Below are 23,537 nucleotides of genomic sequence, written 5' to 3'. Positions count from 1 at the left end.
CATTGTTCCTCACACAGATCTTCAGTGTGTCATTGTTCCTCACAGAGATCTTCAGTGTGTCATTGTTCCTCACACAGATCTTCAGCGTGTCATTGTTCCTCACACAGATCTTCAGTGTGTCATTGTTCCTCTCACATATCTTCAGAGTATCATTGTTCCTCACACAGATCTTCAGAGTGTCATTGTTCCTCACACAGATCTTCAGAGTGTCATTGTTCCTCTCACAGATCTTCAGCGTGTCATTGTTCCTCACAGATCTTTCGTGTCATTGTTCTTCACACAGATCTTCATCGTGTCATTGTTCCTCACAGATCTTCAGTGTCATTGTTCCTCACACGGATCTTCAGCGTGTCATTGTTCCTCACACAGATCTTCAGTGTGTCATTGTTCCTCACACAGATCTTCAGAGTGTCATTGTTCCTCACACAGATCTTCAGCGTGTCATTGTTCTTCACAGATTTTTCGTGTCATTGTTCTTCACACAGATCTTCAGCGTGTCATTGTTCCTCACAGATCTTCAGTGTCATTGTTCCTCACACAGATCTTCAGAGTGTCATTGTTCCTCACACAGATCTTCAGAGTGTCATTGTTCCTCACACAGATCTTCAGAGTCTCATTGTTCTGTGGTGTAAAAATGTAATGTCTTTGCCTGATGCCACAGAACTTAGGTCAACATATGTTTAACATCTGGGTCACACTTATTATGACTCTGTCTGCGGACATCCCTGGGTAAACAGACTGACAGCTGCGGATCCAAGGATGTCTCGCATGCGGTAGAACATTGAGCGTGTGTCTCTGCAATATGTTTAGACTGGTTTTGTGCATACGTGGCACCTGTTGTGCCTTAATAAGCTGAACTCAATGTTTGATCTGGGCAGATCAGGGAGGGACAGAACGGCAGATGTCAGGGAGAGCTTTTTTGGCTGTGCACGGCTAAAATAAAGAACCACTTTTGAACAAGACAACTTGGTTATATTTTGCCTCATTTTCTCTGTCATTTGTTATAGAATAGTTTCCGCAACAGTTCCTCAAACAGATCTTCAGACTGTCATTGTTCCTCACACAGATCTTCAGACTGTCATTGTTCCTCACACAGATCTTCAGAGTGTCATTGTTCCTCGCACAGATCTTGATCTTCAGCGTTTCATTGTTCCTCACACAGATCTTCAGAGTGTCATTGTTCCTCGCACAGATCTTGATCTTCAGCGTTTCATTGTTCCTCTCAGAAATCTTCAGTGTCATTGTTCCTCACACAGATCTTCAGTGTCATTGTTCCTCACACAGATCTTCAGTGTCATTGTTCCTCACACAGATCTTCAGCGTGTCATTGTTCCTCACACAGATCTTCAGCGTGTCATTGTTCCTCGCATAGATCTTCAGTGTGTCATTGTTCCTCTCACAAATCTTCAGTGTCATTGTTCCTCACACAGATCTTCAGTGTCATTGTTCCTCACACAGATCTTCAGCGTGTCATTGTTCCTCTCACAGATCTTCAGCGTGTCATTGTTCCTCACACAGATCTTCAGTGTGTCATTGTTCCTCACACAGATCTTCATCGTGTCATTGTTCCTCACAGATCTTCAGTGTCATTGTTCCTCACACGGATCTTCAGCGTGTCATTGTTCCTCACACAGATCTTCAGTGTGTCATTGTTCCTCACACAGATCTTCAGAGTGTCATTGTTCCTCACACAGATCTTCAGCGTGTCATTGTTCCTCACAGATCTTTCGTGTCATTGTTCTTCACACAGATCTTCAGCGTGTCATTGTTCCTCACAGATCTTCAGAGTGTCATTGTTCCTCACACAGATCTTCAGAGTGTCATTGTTCCTCGCACAGATCTTGATCTTCAGCGTGTCATTGTTCCTCTCACAAATCTTCAGTGTCATTGTTCCTCACACAGATCTTCAGTGTCATTGTTCCTCACACAGATCTTCAGCGTGTCATTGTTCCTCACACAGATATTCAGCGTGTCATTGTTCCTCGCATAGATCTTCAGTGTGTCATTGTTCCTCTCACAAATCTTCAGTGTCATTGTTCCTCACACAGATCTTCAGTGTCATTGTTCCTCACACAGATCTTCAGCGTGTCATTTTTCCTCTCACAGATCTTCAGCGTGTCATTGTTCCTCACACAGATCTTCAGCGTGTCATTGTTCCTCACACAGATCTTCAGTGTGTCATTGTTCCTCTCACATATCTTCAGAGTATCATTGTTCCTCACACAGATCTTCAGAGTGTCATTGTTCCTCACACAGATCTTCAGAGTGTCATTGTTCCTCACACAGATCTTCAGCGTGTCATTGTTCCTCACAGATCTTTCGTGTCATTGTTCTTCACACAGATCTTCAGCGTGTCATTGTTCCTCACAGATCTTCAGTGTCATTGTTCCTCACTCAGATCTTCAGCGTGTCATTGTTCCTCACACAGATCTTCAGTGTGTCATTGTTCCTCACACAGATCTTCAGAGTGTCATTGTTCCTCACACAGATCTTCAGCGTGTCATTGTTCCTCACAGATCTTTTGTGTCATTGTTCCTCACAGATCTTCAGAGTGTCATTGTTCCTCACACAGATCTTCAGAGTGTCATTGTTCCTCACACAGATCTTCAGAGTGTCATTGTTCCTCACACAGATCTTCAGAGTGTCATTGTTCCTCAGACAGATCTTCAGAGTGTCATTGTTCCTCACACAGATCTTCAGAGTGTCATTGTTCCTCACACAGATCTTCAGAGTGTCATTGTTCCTCACACAGATCTTCAGAGTGTCATTGTTCCTCAGACAGATCTTCAGAGTGTCATTGTTCCTCACACAGATCTTCAGAGTGTCATTGTTCCTCACACAGATCTTCAGAGTGTCATTGTTCCTCACACAGATCTTCAGAGTGTCATTGTTCCTCACACAGATCTTCAGAGTGTCATTGTTCCTCACACAGATCAAAAGTTTTGAAAAGAGACTTGTTGAAGTTATTCCACGTTCTGATGAAATGGAAATCAAAATGTGCCCCAAGGGTCAGTCCTGGAACCCTTTCTGTTCAACCTCTACATGCTGTCGTTAGGTCACATGACACGCAGTGAACATGTGACCTATCACAATGATGCAGACGAGTCAGATCTATGTTTCACTGTCGGCAAGTGAATATGGACCATTCACTCTGTCACTGCATCCAACAGATCAGTGTGTGGACCGGCCTCCTGCTGGTGCCAGAGTCAGGACTAAACATGGCCTCCTGCTGGTGCCAGAGTCAGGACTAAACATGGACCGGCCTCCTGCTGGTGCCAGAGTCAGGACTAAACATGGCCTCCTGCTGGTGCCAGAGACAGGACTAAACATGGCCTCCTGCTGGTGCCAGAGACAGGACTAAACATGGCCTCCTGCTGGTGCCAGAGTCAGGACTAAACATGGACCGGCCTCCTGCTGGTGCCAGAGTCAGGACTAAACATGGCCTCCTGCTGGTGCCAGAGACAGGACTAAACATGGCCTCCTGCTGGTGCCAGAGACAGGACTAAACATGGCCTCCTGCTGGTGCCAGAGTCAGGACTAAACATGGACCGGCCTCCTGCTGGTGCCAGAGTCAGGACTAAACATGGCCTCCTGCTGGTGCCAGAGACAGGACTAAACATGGCGTCCTGCTGGTGCCAGAGTCAGGACTAAACATGGCCTCCTGCTGGTGCCAGAGTCAGGACTAAACATGGCCTCCTGCTGGTGCCAGAGTCAGGACTAAACATGGCCTCCTGCTGGTGCCAGAGACAGGACTAAACATGGCCTCCTGCTGGTGCCAGAGTCAGGACTAAACATGGACCGGCCTCCTGCTGGTGCTAGAGTCAGGACTAAACATGGACCGGCCTCCTGCTGGTGCCAGAGTCAGGACTAAACATGGACCGGCCTCCTGCTGGTGCCAGAGTCAGGACTAAACATGGACCGGCCTCCTGCTGGTGCCAGAGTCAGGACTAAACATGGCCTCCTGCTGGTGCCAGAGTCAGGACTAAACATGGCCTCCTGCTGGTGCCAGAGTCAGGACTAAACATGGCCTCCTGCTGGTGCCAGAGACAGGACTAAACATGGCCTCCTGCTGGTGCCAGAGACAGGACTAAACATGGCCTCCTGCTGGTGCCAGAGTCAGGACTAAACATGGACCGGCCTCCTGCTGGTGCCAGAGTCAGGACTAAACATGGCCTCCTGCTGGTGCCAGAGACAGGACTAAACATGGCCTCCTGCTGGTGCCAGAGACAGGACTAAACATGGCCTCCTGCTGGTGCCAGAGTCAGGACTAAACATGGACCGGCCTCCTGCTGGTGCCAGAGTCAGGACTAAACATGGCCTCCTGCTGGTGCCAGAGACAGGACTAAACATGGCCTCCTGCTGGTGCCAGAGTCAGGACTAAACATGGCCTCCTGCTGGTGCCAGAGTCAGGACTAAACATGGCCTCCTGCTGGTGCCAGAGTCAGGACTAAACATGGCCTCCTGCTGGTGCCAGAGACAGGACTAAACATGGCCTCCTGCTGGTGCCAGAGTCAGGACTAAACATGGACCGGCCTCCTGCTGGTGCTAGAGTCAGGACTAAACATGGACCGGCCTCCTGCTGGTGCCAGAGTCAGGACTAAACATGGACCGGCCTCCTGCTGGTGCCAGAGTCAGGACTAAACATGGACCGGCCTCCTGCTGGTGCCAGAGTCAGGACTAAACATGGCCTCCTGCTGGTGCCAGAGTCAGGACTAAACATGGCCTCCTGCTGGTGCCAGAGTCAGGACTAAACATGGCCTCCTGCTGGTGCCAGAGTCTCTTTCATGTCTTAAACTGTTTTGTGTCATTTCTTTGTGATTTTAATGCATTTTGTTCTTGTTGTGAAGAAGTTTGAATCGTCATTATTGTGTCCTTCTTCCTCACAGGACCAATCCAATTATACTTTAGTTTAGTATTTATATTCATTGAAGTTATTTCTAGTTCGACTCTTTACGGCTCAAACATTAATACAAAAAATACAAATGTGACTCGTCCAAAGAAAAAGATCACATGATAAATACTGAGTCCTAAACAACATAGTTTGAACTGATTTACTGAAACATAATGAGTCAAACAGCGCCCCCTCCTGACGCGCGGGAGAACTCACAACACGACCAGAAGTGGAGCAGCACCGCCCTCTGCTGGACCAACACCGAGTTACACATGTTGTCAGGACAGTTCCACCACTCAAGAGCATTTGAATGAAATATATAATAAAACAATCAAACATTATATAAAATAATCAACGAATAAATAAAACAAAACAAATGTAGAAAAACACAATATGGAAAAAAACATGAAAAACAAGAGCACTTTCAAAACAGCTTTGACTTCATTAAAATACAGAAAAATAAGTCTAATTCCATAAACCTGGAGAAAAGTTTCTAAAGCCTTTTTCCTTAAATCTGTGTCTGAGACTCTAAAATAAACATGTTGTAAACGTGTTGCATCAGGTAAAGTTCCATCGAGAGCTTTTTAAAGACTCTTCACATCCGGCAGCGGTGAAGAGTCTTCTAAGGACACAACAGGACAGGGCCTGGACACGCTGGTAACCATGGAGACAAACACCTGACACCGCCAGGCCAAGTTACAGGTCAGATCTGTGGGGAGGCAAGGGACAGTAAGAATGATTTCCAAGGCCGAGTATCAATTAAACATCTGTGTGTGAAAGGGTTTAATGCCATAATGTGGAACATAAAGACACAAGACGGTGTTTTTCCTCACAAAATGCAACGAGTAGGTTTTATTCCACCAGACAAAGTCACAGTTAGAAAACCTTTAGCTCAGAAACTCTTTATTTTACTTTTTATTTATCTCTGTATTTCATCTCTTTATTTATCTCTTTTTAATGCTTATTTAATTTCTATAAATCCTTTCATTGTTTATGGTTCCAAAGTGGGCGGGCCACAGGTACGTGCTGCGTCCGTCGCGTTGCTGTGACGTCACGGCGTCAGCTGGCCCGTATGTTTACATCGAGAGCCTGAGCCGCGGACTCTCCTGCGCCGCTCCACCGACAAAAAGACGCTTTGGCCGGGCACACGCGCGCAGACAGGCCGCTCCTCTGCACATCCACGCTCAGGTACAGCCGCCGCGTGGACGTGGGACGTTTTGAACCCGCCGTGACCGTGTGTTTCGGGAGGTTTGTGGCTCCGTCTTTCCACTGTTTGTGTTGTGCATTCTCCAGCTCCTCCGCGTTTCTGCAGCGAGAACAAAACAACCCGATCTCTCGGGTTTTTTATCCGCTTCACCGCGTTCGGACACGGAACTGGAGACATATTATCTGTACGTGTGTATTTGTGTTTAAATGCGTCTGTCCCGCGTCGTTTAAGTCTTTAAGTGTTTAAGTGTTTGTCTGGTGAAAGTGGAGCCGGAATGGCGTGAATAAACCAACGTAGCTGCTTCTGCGGACATGAGACTTGTGCGGACATGAGACTTGTGCGGACATGAGACTTGTGCGGACATGAGACTTGTGCGGACATGAGACTTGTGCGGACATGAGACTTGTGTGGACATGAGACACGTGTGGACATGAGACACGTGTGGACATGAGACGTGTGTGGACAGGATGTCACCTCTGCTCCGTCACAGTGTTCTCAGTGTATAAGTCTAAACACACTATTACATGTGTATAAGTCTAAACACACTATTACATGTGTATAAGTCTAAACACACTATTACATGGTGTATAAGTCTAAACACACTATTACATGTGTATAAGTCTAAACACACTATTACATGTGTATAAGTCTAAACACACTATTACATGTGTATAAGCCTAAACACACTATTACATGTGTATAAGTCTAAACACACTATTACATGTGTATAAGTCTAAACACACTATTACATGTGTATAAGCCTAAACACACTATTACATGTGTATAAGTCTAAACACACTATTACATGTGTATAAGTCTAAACACACTATTACATGGTGTATAAGTCTAAACACACTATTACATGTGTATAAGTCTAAACACACTATTACATGGTGTATAAGTCTAAACACACTATTACATGTGTATAAGCCTAAACACACTATTACATGGTGTATAAGTCTAAACACACTATTACATGTGTATAAGTCTAAACACACTATTACATGTGTATAAGTCTAAACACACTATTACATGTGTATAAGTCTAAACACACTATTACATGTGTATAAGTCTAAACACACTATTACATGTGTATAAGTCTAAACACACTATTACATGGTGTATAAGTCTAAACACACTATTACATGTGTATAAGTCTAAACACACTATTACATGTGTATAAGTCTAAACACACTATTACATCCGCCCTCTCTGCTCCGTCACCTTTGCTCCGCCCTCTCTGCTCCGCCCTCTTTGATCCTCTGTGTTTCTGCAGACGCCTTTTGGCCTCTTTTGCTAACGTGTGGTTTTCAACACGAGCCTGAAAGTACCAGAAGTCGCACTGATGTGACACAAAACTCAAAGTTACTGCAGCTCACTTCCCTTTTTAATAAGAACTATTAAACACAGATAACAAACGATAATGAAAGACAATGTAATCAAAATATCATTAAAAAGACTGTGAACGTCTTTAGTCCATATCTTGTCTTGGACTAATTCAAACAGAAGGATTTAAACAGTAGAAGCTGCAGCAGTTGTGTATTTGTTTGTCCAAGATCAGACTGAAATGCCACAGGGAGAGAAGGGCTTTGGGGCCTGAAACCACAGATCTCCACAAGCAGGTTCTAACTGGAGGACCAAAGGGCGGGTCCAGAGGAGTTCAAAGGTCCAGGATGTACTGGGTCCATGAAGGGCTCTTAAAGTTACAATTGTTTTTTTTGTTTTTTTAATCAATCCGGAACTTACAGGAAGCCAATTCCAGGAGGATTAAACTGTTGTGTGGTTTCTCTTAAAAGCTTTACATCAGAGTTTTGCATTATTTGAATTCTGTTAAAAGCAGTCTTGTTAAAAACTTAAAACAAAGTTGTACTAATCTTTTAGAAACTCTTGGGACCACCAGAAGGCTCTACCTCCTACTGTGCTTTTAGAGACTCTTGTTTAGAGAGCATGTTTAGGTCCAGCACAATGACCTCCAGCACAATGACCTCTAGCACAATGACCTCAGTTTTTTCAGGGTTAAGAAGCAGGTAGTTTAGTGTCCTCCAGGTTTTTATCTCCTTCACACAAGCACTAAGTCTGTCTCCTTGATCGCTCTGATCAGGTTCATTGATAAATACAGCTGAGTGTCGTCTGCAGAGCAGTGGCAGTTAATGCCATGTGACCTGATCATGTGACCTAACGGCAGCATGTAAAGAGGAAACAGAACTGGACCCAGTACTGACCCCTGAGGCACAACATAAGTTACTTTAGAGCAAGGGGAGGAGTTCTGGTTTATATAAACAAACTGGTATATATCAGATAAATAGGATGTAAAGCAGCTGAGGGCGGGGCCTCTGAGGGCGGGGCCTCTGACACCTACATCACATTCTAACTCTGCAGTAGAATGTTGTGGTCGATGGTCAAACACTGAGGTCAGAACCAGGATTGAGACCAGTCCATCGTCTGCAGCTCATAACAAATCATTTGTGTGAGTATCGGTATCGGACCCTTCGTACTCTTTACTTATAAACAAAAGAACGGTCTTACCATACTCGTACCAAACTGTATGAATTTCTCTTTGACCATGAAAAACGTGTTGTTTCCAGCGTTTGTGCGTCAGGATGGGAGGAGCCGTGAGTGCAGGCGAGGACAACGACGATCTAATCGACAACCTGAAGGAGGCGTACTACATCCGCTCTGAGCTGGTGGAACGAGCCTTCAGAGCCATCGACCGAGCCGACTACTACCTCGACGAGTACAGAGACAACGCCTACAAGGTAACACACCTCCACGAGTACAGAGACAACGCCTACAAGGTAACACACCTCCACGAGTACAGAGACAACGCCTACAAGGTAACACACCTCCACGAGTACAGAGACCACGTCTACAAGGTAACACACCTCCACGAGTACAGAGACAACGCCTACAAGGTAACACACCTCCACGAGTACAGAGACCACGTCTACAAGGTAACACACCTCCACGAGTACAGAGACCACGCCTACAAGCTAACACACCTCCACGAGTACAGAGACAACGCCTACATGCTAACACACCTCCACGAGTACAGAGACCACGTCTACAAGGTAACACACCTCCACGAGTACAGAGACAACGCCTACAAGGTAACACACCTCCACGAGTACAGAGACCACGTCTACAAGGTAACACACCTCCACGAGTACAGAGACCACGCCTACAAGCTAACACACCTCCACGAGTACAGAGACCACGCCTACAAGGTAACACACCTCCACGAGTACAGAGACCACGCCTACAAGGTAACACACCTCCACGAGTACAGAGACAACGCCTACAAGGTAACACACCTCCACGAGTACAGAGACCACGCCTACAAGGTAACACACCTCCACGAGTACAGAGACCACGCCTACAAGCTAACACACCTCCACGAGTACAGAGACCACGCCTACAAGCTAACACACCTCCACGAGTACAGAGACCACGCCTACAAGCTAACACACCTCCACGAGTACAGAGACAACGCCTACAAGCTAACACACCTCCACGAGTACAGAGACAACGCCTACAAGGTAACACACCTCCACGAGTACAGAGACCACGCCTACAAGGTAACACACCTCCACGAGTACAGAGACAACGCCTACAAGGTAACACACCTCCACGAGTACAGAGACAACGCCTACAAGGTAACACACCTCCACGAGTACAGAGACAACGCCTACAAGCTAACACACCTCCACGAGTACAGAGACAACGCCTACAAGGTAACACACCTCCACGAGTACAGAGACAACGCCTACAAGGTAACACACCTCCACGAGTACAGAGACAACGCCTACAAGGTAACACACCTCCACGAGTAGAGACAACGCCTACAAGGTAACACACCTCCACGAGTACAGAGACAACGCCTACAAGGTAACACACCTCGACGAGTACAGAGACAACGCCTACAAGGTAACACACCTCCACGAGTACAGAGACAACGCCTACAAGGTAACACACCTCCACGAGTACAGAGACCACGTCTACAAGGTAACACACCTCCACGAGTACAGAGACAACGCCTACAAGGTAACACACCTCCACGAGTACAGAGACCACGCCTACAAGCTAACACACCTCCACGAGTACAGAGACCACGCCTACATGCTAACACACCTCCACGAGTACAGAGACAACGCCTACAAGGTAACACACCTCCACGAGTACAGAGACAACGCCTACAAGGTAACACACCTCCACGAGTACAGAGACCACGTCTACAAGGTAACACACCTCCACGAGTACAGAGACCACGTCTACAAGCTAACACACCTCCACGAGTACAGAGACCACGCCTACAAGGTAACACACCTCCACGAGTACAGAGACCACGCCTACAAGCTAACACACCTCCACGAGTACAGAGACCACGCCTACAAGGTAACACACCTCCACGAGTACAGAGACAACGCCTACAAGGTAACACACCTCCACGAGTACAGAGACCACGCCTACAAGCTAACACACCTCCACGAGTACAGAGACCACGCCTACAAGCTAACACACCTCCACGAGTACAGAGACAACGCCTACAAGCTAACACACCTCCACGAGTACAGAGACAACGCCTACAAGGTAACACACCTCCACGAGTACAGAGACCACGCCTACAAGGTAACACACCTCCACGAGTACAGAGACAACGCCTACAAGGTAACACACCTCCACGAGTACAGAGACAACGCCTACAAGGTAACACACCTCCACGAGTACAGAGACAACGCCTACAAGCTAACACACCTCCACGAGTACAGAGACAACGCCTACAAGGTAACACACCTCCACGAGTACAGAGACAACGCCTACAAGGTAACACACCTCCACGAGTACAGAGACAACGCCTACAAGGTAACACACCTCCACGAGTAGAGACAACGCCTACAAGGTAACACACCTCCACGAGTACAGAGACAACGCCTACAAGGTAACACACCTCCACGAGTACAGAGACAACGCCTACAAGGTAACACACCTCCACGAGTACAGAGACCACGCCTACAAGGTAACACACCTCCACGAGTACAGAGACAACGCCTACAAGGTAACACACCTCCACGAGTACAGAGACCACGTCTACAAGGTAACACACCTCCACGAGTACAGAGACAACGCCTACAAGGTAACACACCTCCACGAGTACAGAGACCACGCCTACAAGCTAACACACCTCCACGAGTACAGAGACAACGCCTACAAGGTAACACACCTCCACGAGTACAGAGACAACGCCTACAAGGTAACACACCTCCACGAGTACAGAGACAACGCCTACAAGGTAACACACCTCCACGAGTACAGAGACCACGCCTACAAGCTAACACACCTCCACGAGTACAGAGACAACGCCTACAAGCTAACACACCTCCACGAGTACAGAGACAACGCCTACAAGGTAACACACCTCTACGAGTACAGAGACAACGCCTACAAGGTAACACACCTCCACGAGTACAGAGACCACGCCTACAAGCTAACACACCTCTACGAGTACAGAGACAACGCCTACAAGGTAACACACCTCCACGAGTACAGAGACAACGCCTACAAGCTAACACACCTCCACGAGTACAGAGACAACGCCTACAAGGTAACACACCTCCACGAGTACAGAGACCACGCCTACAAGGTAACACACCTCCACGAGTACAGAGACAACGCCTACAAGGTAACACACCTCCACGAGTACAGAGACAACGCCTACAAGGTAACACACCTCCACGAGTACAGAGACAACGCCTACAAGGTAACACACCTCCACGAGTACAGAGACAACGCCTACAAGGTAACACACCTCCACGAGTACAGAGACCACGCCTACAAGCTAACACACCTCCACGAGTACAGAGACAACGCCTACAAGCTAACACACCTCCACGAGTACAGAGACAACGCCTACAAGGTAACACACCTCTACGAGTACAGAGACAACGCCTACAAGGTAACACACCTCCACGAGTACAGAGACCACGCCTACAAGCTAACACACCTCTACGAGTACAGAGACAACGCCTACAAGGTAACACACCTCCACGAGTACAGAGACAACGCCTACAAGCTAACACACCTCCACGAGTACAGAGACAACGCCTACAAGGTAACACACCTCCACGAGTACAGAGACGTTCTAAATGAACCCGTGTTCCTTCTGCAGGACTTGGCCTGGAGACATGGGAACATCCACTTGTCTGCTCCTTGCATTTACTCTGAGGTAATGGAGGCTCTGGACCTGCAGCCCGGCCTGTCCTTCCTGAACCTGGGCAGTGGGACCGGGTACCTGAGCACCATGGTGGGCCTCATCCTGGGTACGTGCCACTCTCTGTACCAGTTGTGCTCTTTCACATGAGGTGAAGGGTTAGAGAAGGTCATGACTGAAGCTTTCGTCTGTTACACTCAGAGTGAGATGTTTGGACAGGTTCAGCTCCAGCTTTTCTAGCTTTAGCTTTAGCTCTAGCTCTAGCTTTAGCTTTAGCTTTAGCTTTAGCTTCAGCTCTAGCTTTAACTTTAGCTCCAGCTTTAGCTCTAGCTTTAACTTTAGCTCCAGCTTTAGCTCTAGCTTTAGCTTTAGCTCTAGCTCTTGCTTTAGTTTTAGCTTTAGCTTCAGCTTTAACTTTAGCTCCAGCTTTAGCTCTAGCTTTAACTTTAGCTCCAGCTTTAGTTCCAGCTTTAGCTTTAGCTCCACCTCTAGCTTTAGCTTTAGCTCCACCTCTAGCTTTAGCTTTAGCTCCAACTCTTTAGCTCCAGCTTTAGCTTTAGCTCCACCTCTAGCTTTAGCGTTAGCTCCTGCTCTTTAGCTCCAGTTCCAGCTCCAGCTCTAGCTTTATCTTTATTTCCTGCTTTAGCTTTAGCTCCTGCCTTAGCTCCAGCTTTAGTTCTAGCTTTAGCTCCACATGTAGCTTTAGCTTTAGCTCCTGCTCTTTAGCTCCAGCTCCAGCTTCCAGCTCTAGCTTTATTGTTATTTCTTGCATTAGCTCCAGCTCAAGCTTTAGCGCCAGCCTTAGCTCCAGCTTTAGCTCCAGCTTTAGCTCCAGCTTTAGCTCCAGCTTGGAGCATGGGAGAACATGTGAGAGCATGTGAGAGCATGTGAGAGCATGTGAGAGCATGTGAGAGCATGTGAGAGCATGTGAGAACATGTGAGAACATGTGAGAGCATGTGAGAGCATGTGAGAGCATGTGAGAGCATGTGAGAGCATGTGAGAGCATGTGAGAGCATGTGAGAGCATGTGAGAACATGTGAGAACATGTGAGAGCATGTGAGAGCATGTGAGAGCATGTGAGAGCATGTGAGAGCATGTGAGAGCATGTGAGAACATGTGAGAGCATGTGAGAGCATGTGAGAGCATGTGAGAGCATGTGAGAGCATGTGAGAGCATGTGAGAACATGTGAGAGCATGTGAGAGCATGTGAGAGCATGTGAGAACATGTGAGAGCATGTGAGAGCATGTGAGAACATGTGAGAACATGTGAGAACATGTGAGAACATGTGAGAGCATGTGAGAGCATGTGAGAGCATGTGAGAACATGTGAGAACATGTGAGAGCATGTGAGAGCATGTGAGAGCATGTGAGAACATGTGAGAGCATGTGAGAACATGTGAGAGCATGTGAGAGCATGTGAGAGCATGTGAGAGCATGTGAGAGCATGTGAGAGCATGGGAGAACATGGGAGAACATGTGAGAGCATGTGAGAGCATGTGAGAGCATGGTGGAGTTTGGATTTATCTTCATGTCCTGGTTGAACATCATGAGAACCACAGTTCCCTGCTCTTTGTGTTCCAGGTCCTTTCGGTGTGAACCACGGCATAGAACTCCACTCAGACGTGATGGAGTACGCTTACCAGAAACTCGACCGCTTCATCAAGACCTGCGACAGCTTCGACCGGTGTGTGTGTGTGTGTGTGTTCTCATGTGTCTGTGTGTGTTCTCGTGTGTGTGTGTGTGTGTGTGTGTGTGTGTGTGTGTGTGTCTGTGTGTGTGTGTGTGTGTGTGTGTGTGTGTTCTCATGTGTCTGTGTGTGTGTGTGTGTGTGTGTGTGTGTGTTCTCATGTGTCTGTGTGTGTGTGTGTGTGTGTGTGTTCTCATGTGTCTGTGTGTGTGTGTGTGTGTGTGTGTGTGTGTCTGTGTGTGTGTGTGTGTGTGTGTGTGTCTGTGTGTGTGTGTGTGTGTGTGTGTGTGTGTGTGTGTGTTCTCATGTGTCTGTGTGTGTGTGTGTGTGTGTTCTCATGTGTCTGTGTGTGTGTGTGTGTGTGTGTGTGTGTTCTCATGTGTCTGTGTGTGTGTGTGTGTGTGTGTGTGTGTGTGTTCTCATGTGTCTGTGTGTGTGTGTGTTCTCTCTCGTGTGTGTGTGTGTTCTCTGTCATGTGTGTGTGTGTTCTGTCATGTGTGTTCTCTGTCATGTGTGTGTGTGTTCTGTCATGTGTGTTCTCTGTCATGTGTGTGTGTGTTCTGTCATGTGTGTTCTCTGTCATGTGTGCGTCACGTTTGTTCTCTCGTCTCAGGTTCGAGTTCTGCGAGCCGTCCTTCGTGGTGGGGAACTGTCTGGAGATTCCGGCGGACACGAGGCAGTACGACCGGGTTTACTGCGGCGCCGGCGTTCAGAAGGAGCACGAGGAGTACATGAAGAACCTGCTGAAGGTCGGGGGAGTGCTGGTCATGCCGCTGGAGGAGAAGGTGACGTCTGAACACACTCCGACCATCACGGACTGGACCGACCATCACAGACTGGACCGACCATCACGGACTGGACCGACCATCACAGACTGGACCGACCATCACGGACTGGACCGACCATCACGTACTGGACCGACCATCACGGACTAGACCGACGATCGCGGACGGGACCGACGATCACGGACTAGACCGACGATCACGAACTGGACCGACAATCACGGACTGGACCGACCATCACGTACTGGACCGACCATCACGTACTGGACCGACCATCACGTACTGGACCGACCATCACGGACTAGACCGACGATCGCGGACGGGACCGACAATCGCGGACTAGACCGACGATCACGGACGGGACCGACGATCACGGACTGGACCGACGATCACGAACTAGACCGACGATCACGGACGAGACCGACGATCACGTACTGGACCGACGATCACGGACTGGACCGACCATCACGGACTAGACCGACCATCACGGACTAGACCGACCATCACGGACTGGACCGACCATCACGTACTGGACCGACCATCACGTACTGGACCGACCATCACGTACTGGACCGACCATCACGGACTGGACCGACGATCACGGACTGGATCGACGATCACGGACTGGACCGACGATCACGGACTAGACCGACGATCACGTACTGGACCGACCATCACATACTGGACCGACGATCACGGACTAGACCGACGATCACGTACTGGACCGACCATCACGTACTGGACCGACGATCACGGACTAGACCGACGATCACGTACTGGACCGACGATCACGGACTGGACCGACCATCACGTACTGGACCGACCATCACGGACTAGACCGACGATCACGTACTGGACCGACCATCACGTACTGGACCGACCATCACGTACTGGACCGACGATCACGGACTAGACCGACGATCACGGACTGGACCGACGATCACGTACTGGACCGACGATCACGGACGGGACCGACGATCACGTACTGGACCGACGATCATGGACTGGACCGACCATCACAGACTAGACGACCATCACGGACTGGACCGACCATCACGGACTGGACCGACCATCACGTACTGGACCGACCATCACGGACTGGACCGACCATCACGTACTGGACCGACCATCACGGACTGGACCGACCATCACGGACTGGACCGACGATCACGGACTGGACCGACCATCACGTACTGGACCGACCATCACGTACTGGACCGACGATCGCGGACTGGACCGACCATCACGTACTGGACCGACCATCACGTACTGGACCGACGATCACGGACTGGACCGACCATCACGGACTGGACCGACCATCACGGACTGGACCGACCATCACGTACTGGACCGACCATCACGGACTGGACCGACGATCACGGACTGGACCGACCATCACGTACTGGACCGACCATCACGTACTGGACCGACGATCGTGGACTGGACCGACGATCACGGACTGGATCGACGATCACGGACTGGACCGACGATCACGGACTGGATCGACGATTGGATGTCTACCGTCTCTCTCTCTGGTCCTGTTTTATTGTGTCCTGTCGAATAAAAGCCTTTCCGTGTCGTCCTTAGCTCACAAAGATCACGCGCTCTGGGACCAACAGCTGGGAGACCAAAAAGATCATCTCTGTGTCGTTTGCTCCTCTGGTCCAACCCAAACACGGCAGCGGACGACTGAGGAGCGTTCCCCTGCGTAAGAGGGCGCGGGAGGGCATCTGGCACACCGTGGGAGGGCCTCTGACACAGTGGCTCTGACCATTGCGTGTCTCTTTGTGTCTCCAGCACAGTTCGAGGTGCGCTCACTGCAGGAGTTGTCTCGGATCTGCATTCGTCACGCCCTCAGAGTGGCCCCGGCGCCGCACAGTCCGCCCCGGGGCCGCGGGACCTCCTTCGGCGTGGGACGAGGACTTGCCGTGGCCGGGCTCCACAAATACGGCTCCAGGTTCAAGCGCCGTCGAGTCCACAGACGCCACTGCAACGCTCTGGTGCTGGCCACGAGGCAGGTGGTCGCCAGCACTCACAGGTGAGGGCGGAGCAGGGGTCATCCACGTAGCAGCAGATGTCTGTATTTATTTGTAAAAGGGACTGCTGTGGGTGGGGCCACTCTGCTGTGGGTGGGGCCACTCTGCTGTGGGTGGGGCCACTCTGCTGCGGGTGGGGCCACTCTGCTGTGGGTGGGGCCTCTCACATGCTGAGTAAGACTGAAGGTTTCAAGGACAGCACCAAGCTCTTTCGCGTTTCTGTCACAAATATTATCCACATGCACATTGAAATCACCTGTAATGACCAAACCATCAAAGTCTGTGCGACTGAAACATCTCAGTAAAATCATCAATAAAACTTGGGCATTGCTGGAGAGGCTTTTGTAGCCGGGGAGAGTTTGGGACCAGGTGAAAGGCGAGGGGGGGTGGGGCTTTTGTTGGTGTAGCAGGAGTCGGGGACTCGGGTTTGTGCAGTTAAAGAGTTCATCATTGTTGATATCAGAACTCTTGGTCTTGCTTCATGGGACCTGAGTCTTAAGGTCTGATGAGATCAAACTTTCAAGGCCATATTTATTGCACATGATAAACATGATGAACAGCAGGGGGCCGAGGACAGATCCCTGGAGAACACCTGTGATGGAAAATCAATAAACACATCAATAATATACAGTTGTCCTGCCCCCCCCTCTGGCCTCGACCCCCCACTTTGGGAAACACTGTTCTAGAATAAGGTGAATACAATTAAAATGCAATGGAAAAAACATGAACGTAATCCGCCTTCAACAGCAGCCCAGGCCCAAACCCTCCCGACGGCAACAACAACCAGGGTGTGGGCGGAGTCCAGGAGGAGGAGGAGCCGTCTGGGGAGAGGGAGGTGCACGGCCGACACCAGAGGAGAGGCAGGAGAGCGTGCAGGAACCGGGATGACGAGCGAGAAGCCGAGGAGCGTGAAGAGGAGGAGGAAGAGGAGGAGAGCGTGGGTGAGACGGAGGAAGAGCGAGAGACGGGAGAACTGCTGCGACCTCAGCCCATCGTGAACCTGCTGCGGGAGAGAATCCTCGCCCTGCCGCTCCCAGAACCCCTCAAGATGTACCTGCTGTTCTACCGGGAGAAGTGAGACCCGGGTGAGACTGGGTGAGACTGGGTGAGACTGGGTGAGACTCAGGTGAGACTGGGTGAGACTTGGGTGAGACTTGGGTGAGACTTGGGTGAGACTCGGGTGAGACTGGGTGAGACTGGGTGAGACTCGGGTGAGACTGGGTGAGACTGGGTGAGACTTGGGTGAGACTTGGGTGAGACTCGGGTGAGACTGGGTGAGACTCGGGTGAGACTGGGTGAGACTCGGGTGAGACTCGGGTGAGACTCGGGTGAGACTGGGTGAGACTGGGTGAGACTGGTGAGACTCGGGTGAGACTGGGTGAGACTCGGGTGAGACTGGGTGAGACTGGGTGAGACTGGGTGAGACTCTGGTGAGACTGGGTGAGACTCTGGTGAGACTGGGTGAGACTGGGTGAGACTGGGTGAGACTGGGTGAGACTCGGGTGAGACTGGGTGAGACTCTGGTGAGACTGGGTGAGACTGGGTGAGACTGGGTGAGACTCGGGTGAGACTGGGTGAGACTTGGGTGAGACTGGGTGAGACTCGGATGAGACTTGGGTGAGACTTGGGTGAGACTCGGGTGAGACTGGGTGAGACTCGGGTGAGACTGGGTGAGACTCAGGTGAGACTGGGTGAGACTGGGTGAGACTTGGGTGAGACTGGGTGAGACTTGGGTGAGACTGGGTGAGACTCGGGTGAGACTGGGTGAGACTCAGGTGAGACTGGGTGAGACTGGGTGAGACTCGGATGAGACTTGGGTGAGACTGGGTGAGACTTGGGTGAGACTCGGGTGAGACTGGGTGAGACTCGGGTGAGACTGGGTGAGACTCAGGTGAGACTGGGTGAGACTGGGTGAGACTTGGGTGAGACTGGGTGAGACTCGGGTGAGACTGGGTGAGACTGGGTGAGACTCGGGTGAGACTGGGTGAGACTGGGTGAGACTTGGGTGAGACTCGGATGAGACTTGGGTGAGACTGGGTGAGACTCGGGTGAGACTGGGTGAGACTCAGGTGAGACTGGGTGAGACTGGGTGAGACTTGGGTGAGACTGGGTGAGACTTGGGTGAGACTCGGGTGAGACTGGGTGAGACTGGGTGAGACTCGGGTGAGACTGGGTGAGACTGGGTGAGACTTGGGTGAGACTTGGGTGAGACTGGGTGAGACTCAGGTGAGACTCGGGTGAGACTGGGTGAGACTGGGTGAGACTTGGGTGAGACTTGGGTGAGACTCGGGTGAGACTGGGTGAGACTCGGGTGAGACTGGGTGAGACTGGGTGAGACTGGGTGAGACTTGGGTGAGACTTGGGTGAGACTGGGTGAGACTCGGGTGAGACTCGGGTGAGACTGGGTGAGACTGGGTGAGACTGGGTGAGACTTGGGTGAGACTGGGTGAGACTTGGGTGAGACTCGGGTGAGACTGGGTGAGACTGGGTGAGACTCGGGTGAGACTGGGTGAGACTGGGTGAGATTCGGGTGAGACTTCTTTGTGTTTGAGGCGGGTGTTCTCTCTCTTGCAGTACCTGGTCTGTCGCTGTCCCTTGACTCTGTACCTGCTCTGCTTCGGTGGGAAGAGCGCCCCCTCCAGGTGTGTGTGCAGGTACAGCCCATCCACAGGCCCGACGACTGTGAGAGGCAGGACCCGCCCCTCCGAGACCGCTCCGCCCCTTCAGCGACACTCGTCTTTGCATTTGTTTTGGTAGAAGCCGCGGCGTCACAGAAAAGACGCAGATCTAATTAGGTTTATTTATTTTGGTGGGAAAGTGTTGGGACGGAGCGGGAGCCGGCGTTTGCCCTGATCCGTTTAAACCAGTTACACGTTACATTTCCCCGTTAATTATGTCTCCAGATGAAGCGTTTGACCCGCTTCAGCCTCTTTTACACGTCACATTTAGCTCTGCAGCCTCACATTTCTCACTCACTCACACTTCGGAGCTCACGCAGTTGAACTCATGACCTTTCTCTGCTCAAATAACACCTTTCTGCGTCCAAGTGTTGAGTCGAAGTGTCCTTTATCTCCCCCTGCCGCTAGAAAACGAGCTAAAGCTAAGCTAACACTGCTAACACAACTTTACATTTGACCACAGAGCGTTCATCTGAGACAAACTCCTGGTGTTCATAACGCTGTCGTCCACAAGAGGGCGCCCTGTCTGTGCTTCCCCTTTAGCCGCCCGTCTGTCGCTGCGTGTGAACCCGCTCGTGTGCAGCACAACCACGTTTAGAGCGTTAGCATCGTTCATGCTAATGCTATAAATGTCCAGGAACATTTGACCAAGTCTCAGACTCAAGGGGGATTGGGACCGTTGCCATAGCGACTAACGATTAAAAACGCATTCTTACGTCACAACAGGAAGCTCCGTTTAAGAGTCGTGAGAGTTTTGACCAAATAAGGCTCAGAGGAACACTGTAAAACTGGAGCTGATGCTGGTGTTTAGTTGAACTCGAGTTTGAATATTTGGCTTTATAAAAGTGACTCATGAATAAAAGAGCTTTATTCATGAGTCTTTGTTGACGCTGTAATAAAGCTGCTTGAACGTAGTTATTTTAATCTTTTTGAAATATGTTTTAACCTGAATCCAGAGTTAGAAAATAGAAACTGAATTATGACGTTTATGAGTTTCAGTCCTCTTGATTTGCAGTTTTATTTTCTCAATATAAAAGTTTGTTACAAAATGTGAGATTTTAGATCGACCAGAATCGTCTCATTAAAAACACTTTTATATTTCAGTCATTTTAAACATGAATAATTCAGTCCAAACTTCAGCTTCACATTCGAGTCGAAAGAACTGTTTATTTTGGTTTGACTTTAGCCACAGTATTTACAGTATTTACTTTGACGTTTTCATTAAATGATATTTCTGCACATATTTAGTGTGAGTTTTCTGCAGTTCTAACGACACAGGAACTTTTCTCTGTGTTTTAGTTCTTAAAGGTGCATTATGTAACTTTACCTTTACACAAACAAGTGTTTTATCCATAAATAAAGGCTGATTCACAAAAAAATGTTCAGTAATTCAGAGTGTGAGGAGGGCGTGGCCAAAGTTACACTGTGTGACAGGGGCGTGACCAAAGTTACACTGTGTGACAGGGGCGTGACCAAAGTTACACTGTGTGACAGGGGCGTGGCCAAAGTTACTCTGTGTGACAGGGGCGTGGCCAAAGTTACACTGTGTGACAGGGGCGTGGCCAAAGTTACACTGTGTGACAGGGGCGTGGCCAAAGTTACACTGTGTGACAGGGGCGTGGCCAAAGTTACACTGTGTGACAGGGGCGTGGCCAAAGTTACACTGTGTGACAGGGGCGTGGCCAAAGTTACTCTGTGTGACAGGGGCGTGGCCAAAGTTACACTGTGTGACAGGGGCGTGGCCAAAGTTACACTGTGTGACAGGGGCGGGCGTGGCCAAAGTTACACTGTGTGACAGGGGCGTGGCCAAAGTTACACTGTGTGACAGGGGCGTGGCCAAAGTTACACTGTGTGACAGGGGCGTGGCCAAAGTTACACTGTGTGACAGGGGCGTGGCCAAAGTTACACTGTGTGACAGGGGCGTGACCAAAGTTACACTGTGTGACAGGGGCGTGGCCAAAGTTACACTGTGTGACAGGGGCGTGGCCAAAGTTACACTGTGTGACAGGGGCGTGGCCAAAGTTACACTGTGTGACAGGGGCGTGGCCAAAGTTACACTGTGTGACAGGGGCGTGGCCAAAGTTACACTGTGTGACAGGGGCGTGACCAAAGTTACACTGTGTGACAGGGGCGTGGCCAAAGTTACACTGTGTGACAGGGGCGTGGCCAAAGTTACACTGTGTGACAGGGGCGTGGCCAAAGTTACACTGCACCTTTAATCACAAGTCCATGTCGGGCCCTTTTCTGCAGCAGGTTCACACTTTTACGTGCCTGTAAATGTGAGGAAACCTCCGTGTTTCTAAAGTGTTTTTGTCTCAGAGCTAAAGGCTAACACACGTTGATGACGTCACAAGGTGGAACAGAGTGTTCAGAGGCCAAAGTAAGAACGAAACAAAGGGTCAAAGGTCATGTTTGGACCTTCTTCTGTTTGTAACGATGAACTCTGAGACTTGAAGTGGTTTGTTCTTTAGTTTGTCAAAAAGGCTTCTTGTTACCATGACGACCGTCGCTCCGATCGACTGCAAAACAAACAGTTTGAGTCCATTAAAGCTGCAGTGTGTAACCTTCCTGCTCGTCTCCATGGAGATGTCTTTGGAACATTTAAGTGTGAGAACTGGACAGAGCGAGCGACTTCATGCCAGGACATCGCCGTGGAGACGAGCAGAGGTCACACGGCGTTTCCTGTGCCAAACCTGAAAGTCTAAAACAAAAGCTCGGTTGGATTCTGCCTTAAATGTTTAGAATGTTTGGAGTGTTTGAAGTCTAAGTCAGATCTAAAGTCTTCTGTGACGTTCCAACTTCACATTTATACTTTGTGTTTATTCAGAAAAGTCTCAAACCGGTTTAAACTTCGCATTCGCTTTGTTTCTTTGACGTTTGATACAGAATTATGAAGGACTCAGATCGTGGGCGTGTTTGACCCTTTGAGGCGTTTCATTCCTTCACGTGATTTATCTGAATGTAAAAAAGACAAAAACGACGTGACATTTTCCTTTTGCTCTGGAGACGTTCTGTGACCGCTGTTTCAATAAAGATCATTCAACGTGAACTGACCACGCCTCTGATTTCACCTTCTGAACCTGGACCAGAAGAGGAGGAGCCGGGTCGTGTGGGCCGGGTCGTGTGGGCCGGGTCGTGTGGGCCGGGTCGTGTGGGCCGGGTCGTGTGGGCCGGGTCGTGTGGGCCGGGTCGTGTGTCGTTCTCTCACCAGAATGTTTTAAAGGGATGTTAAATATAACTCATACAGGGTCGCATTTTCCTCCATGGACAGTTTAACACACTATTACATGTGTATAAGTCTAAACACACTATTACATGTGTATAAGTCTAAACACACTATTACATGTGTATAAGCCTAAACACACTATTACATGGTGTATAAGTCTAAACACACTATTACATGTGTATAAGTCTAAACACACTATTACATGTGTATAAGCCTAAACACACTATTACATGTGTATAAGTCTAAACACACTATTACATGTGTATAAGTCTAAACACACTATTACATGTGTATAAGCCTAAACACACTATTACATGTGTATAAGTCTAAACACACTATTACATGGTGTATAAGCCTAAACACACTATTACATGTGTATAAGTCTAAACACACTATTACATGGTGTATAAGTCTAAACATACTATTACATGTGTATAAGCCTAAACACACTATTACATGGTGTATAAGTCTAAACACACTATTACATGGTGTATAAGTCTAAACACACTATTACATGTGTATAAGTCTAAATACACTATTACATGGTGTATAAGTCTAAACACACTATTACATGTGTATAAGTCTAAATACACTATTACATGGTGTATAAGTCTAAACACACTATTACATGTGTATAAGTCTAAACACACTATTACATGTGTATAAGCCTAAACACACTATTACATGTGTATAAGTCTAAACACACTATTACATGGTGTATAAGTCTAAACACACTATTACATGTGTATAAGTCTAAACACACTATTACATGGTGTATAAGTCTAAACATACTATTACATGTGTATAAGCCTAAACACACTATT

The 23,537-nt window shown here is 48.9% G+C and overlaps 1 protein-coding gene across 4 annotated transcripts; it reads left to right on the top strand.

The window, feature by feature from the left end:
* Positions 1–5,975: 5,975 nt before the first annotated feature.
* Positions 5,976–20,425, top strand: LOC140348277 (protein-L-isoaspartate O-methyltransferase domain-containing protein 2-like). Of its 4 annotated transcripts, none has more exons than XM_072434312.1 (9): positions 5,976–6,079; positions 8,684–8,854; positions 12,262–12,412; positions 13,886–13,988; positions 14,605–14,776; positions 16,361–16,481; positions 16,571–16,811; positions 17,560–17,894; positions 19,384–20,425. In XM_072434312.1, exons 2-8 carry the CDS (start codon positions 8,699–8,701, stop codon positions 17,885–17,887), a joined length of 1,272 nt encoding a protein of 423 aa, XP_072290413.1. In that variant the 5' UTR covers positions 5,976–6,079; positions 8,684–8,698; the 3' UTR covers positions 17,888–17,894; positions 19,384–20,425. The 4 variants fall into 4 exon arrangements, with proteins under 4 accessions (XP_072290413.1, XP_072290411.1, XP_072290414.1 ...); XM_072434310.1 differs by having other exon boundaries at positions 5,977–6,079; positions 17,557–17,894; positions 19,384–20,408; XM_072434313.1 differs by lacking the exons at positions 5,976–6,079; positions 8,684–8,854 and adding an exon at positions 9,997–10,022 and having other exon boundaries at positions 17,557–17,894; positions 19,384–20,411.
* The last annotated feature ends 3,112 nt before the right edge of the window (positions 20,426–23,537 follow it).

The sequence above is a fragment of the Eucyclogobius newberryi genome, unplaced genomic scaffold (assembly GCF_026437365.1).
Source record: "Eucyclogobius newberryi isolate DKJ021-1_F unplaced genomic scaffold, fEucNew1.0.hap1 SCAF_65, whole genome shotgun sequence".
Lineage (NCBI taxonomy): Eukaryota > Metazoa > Chordata > Actinopteri > Gobiiformes > Gobiidae > Eucyclogobius > Eucyclogobius newberryi.
This window is presented reverse-complemented; position numbering and strand designations above follow the sequence as displayed.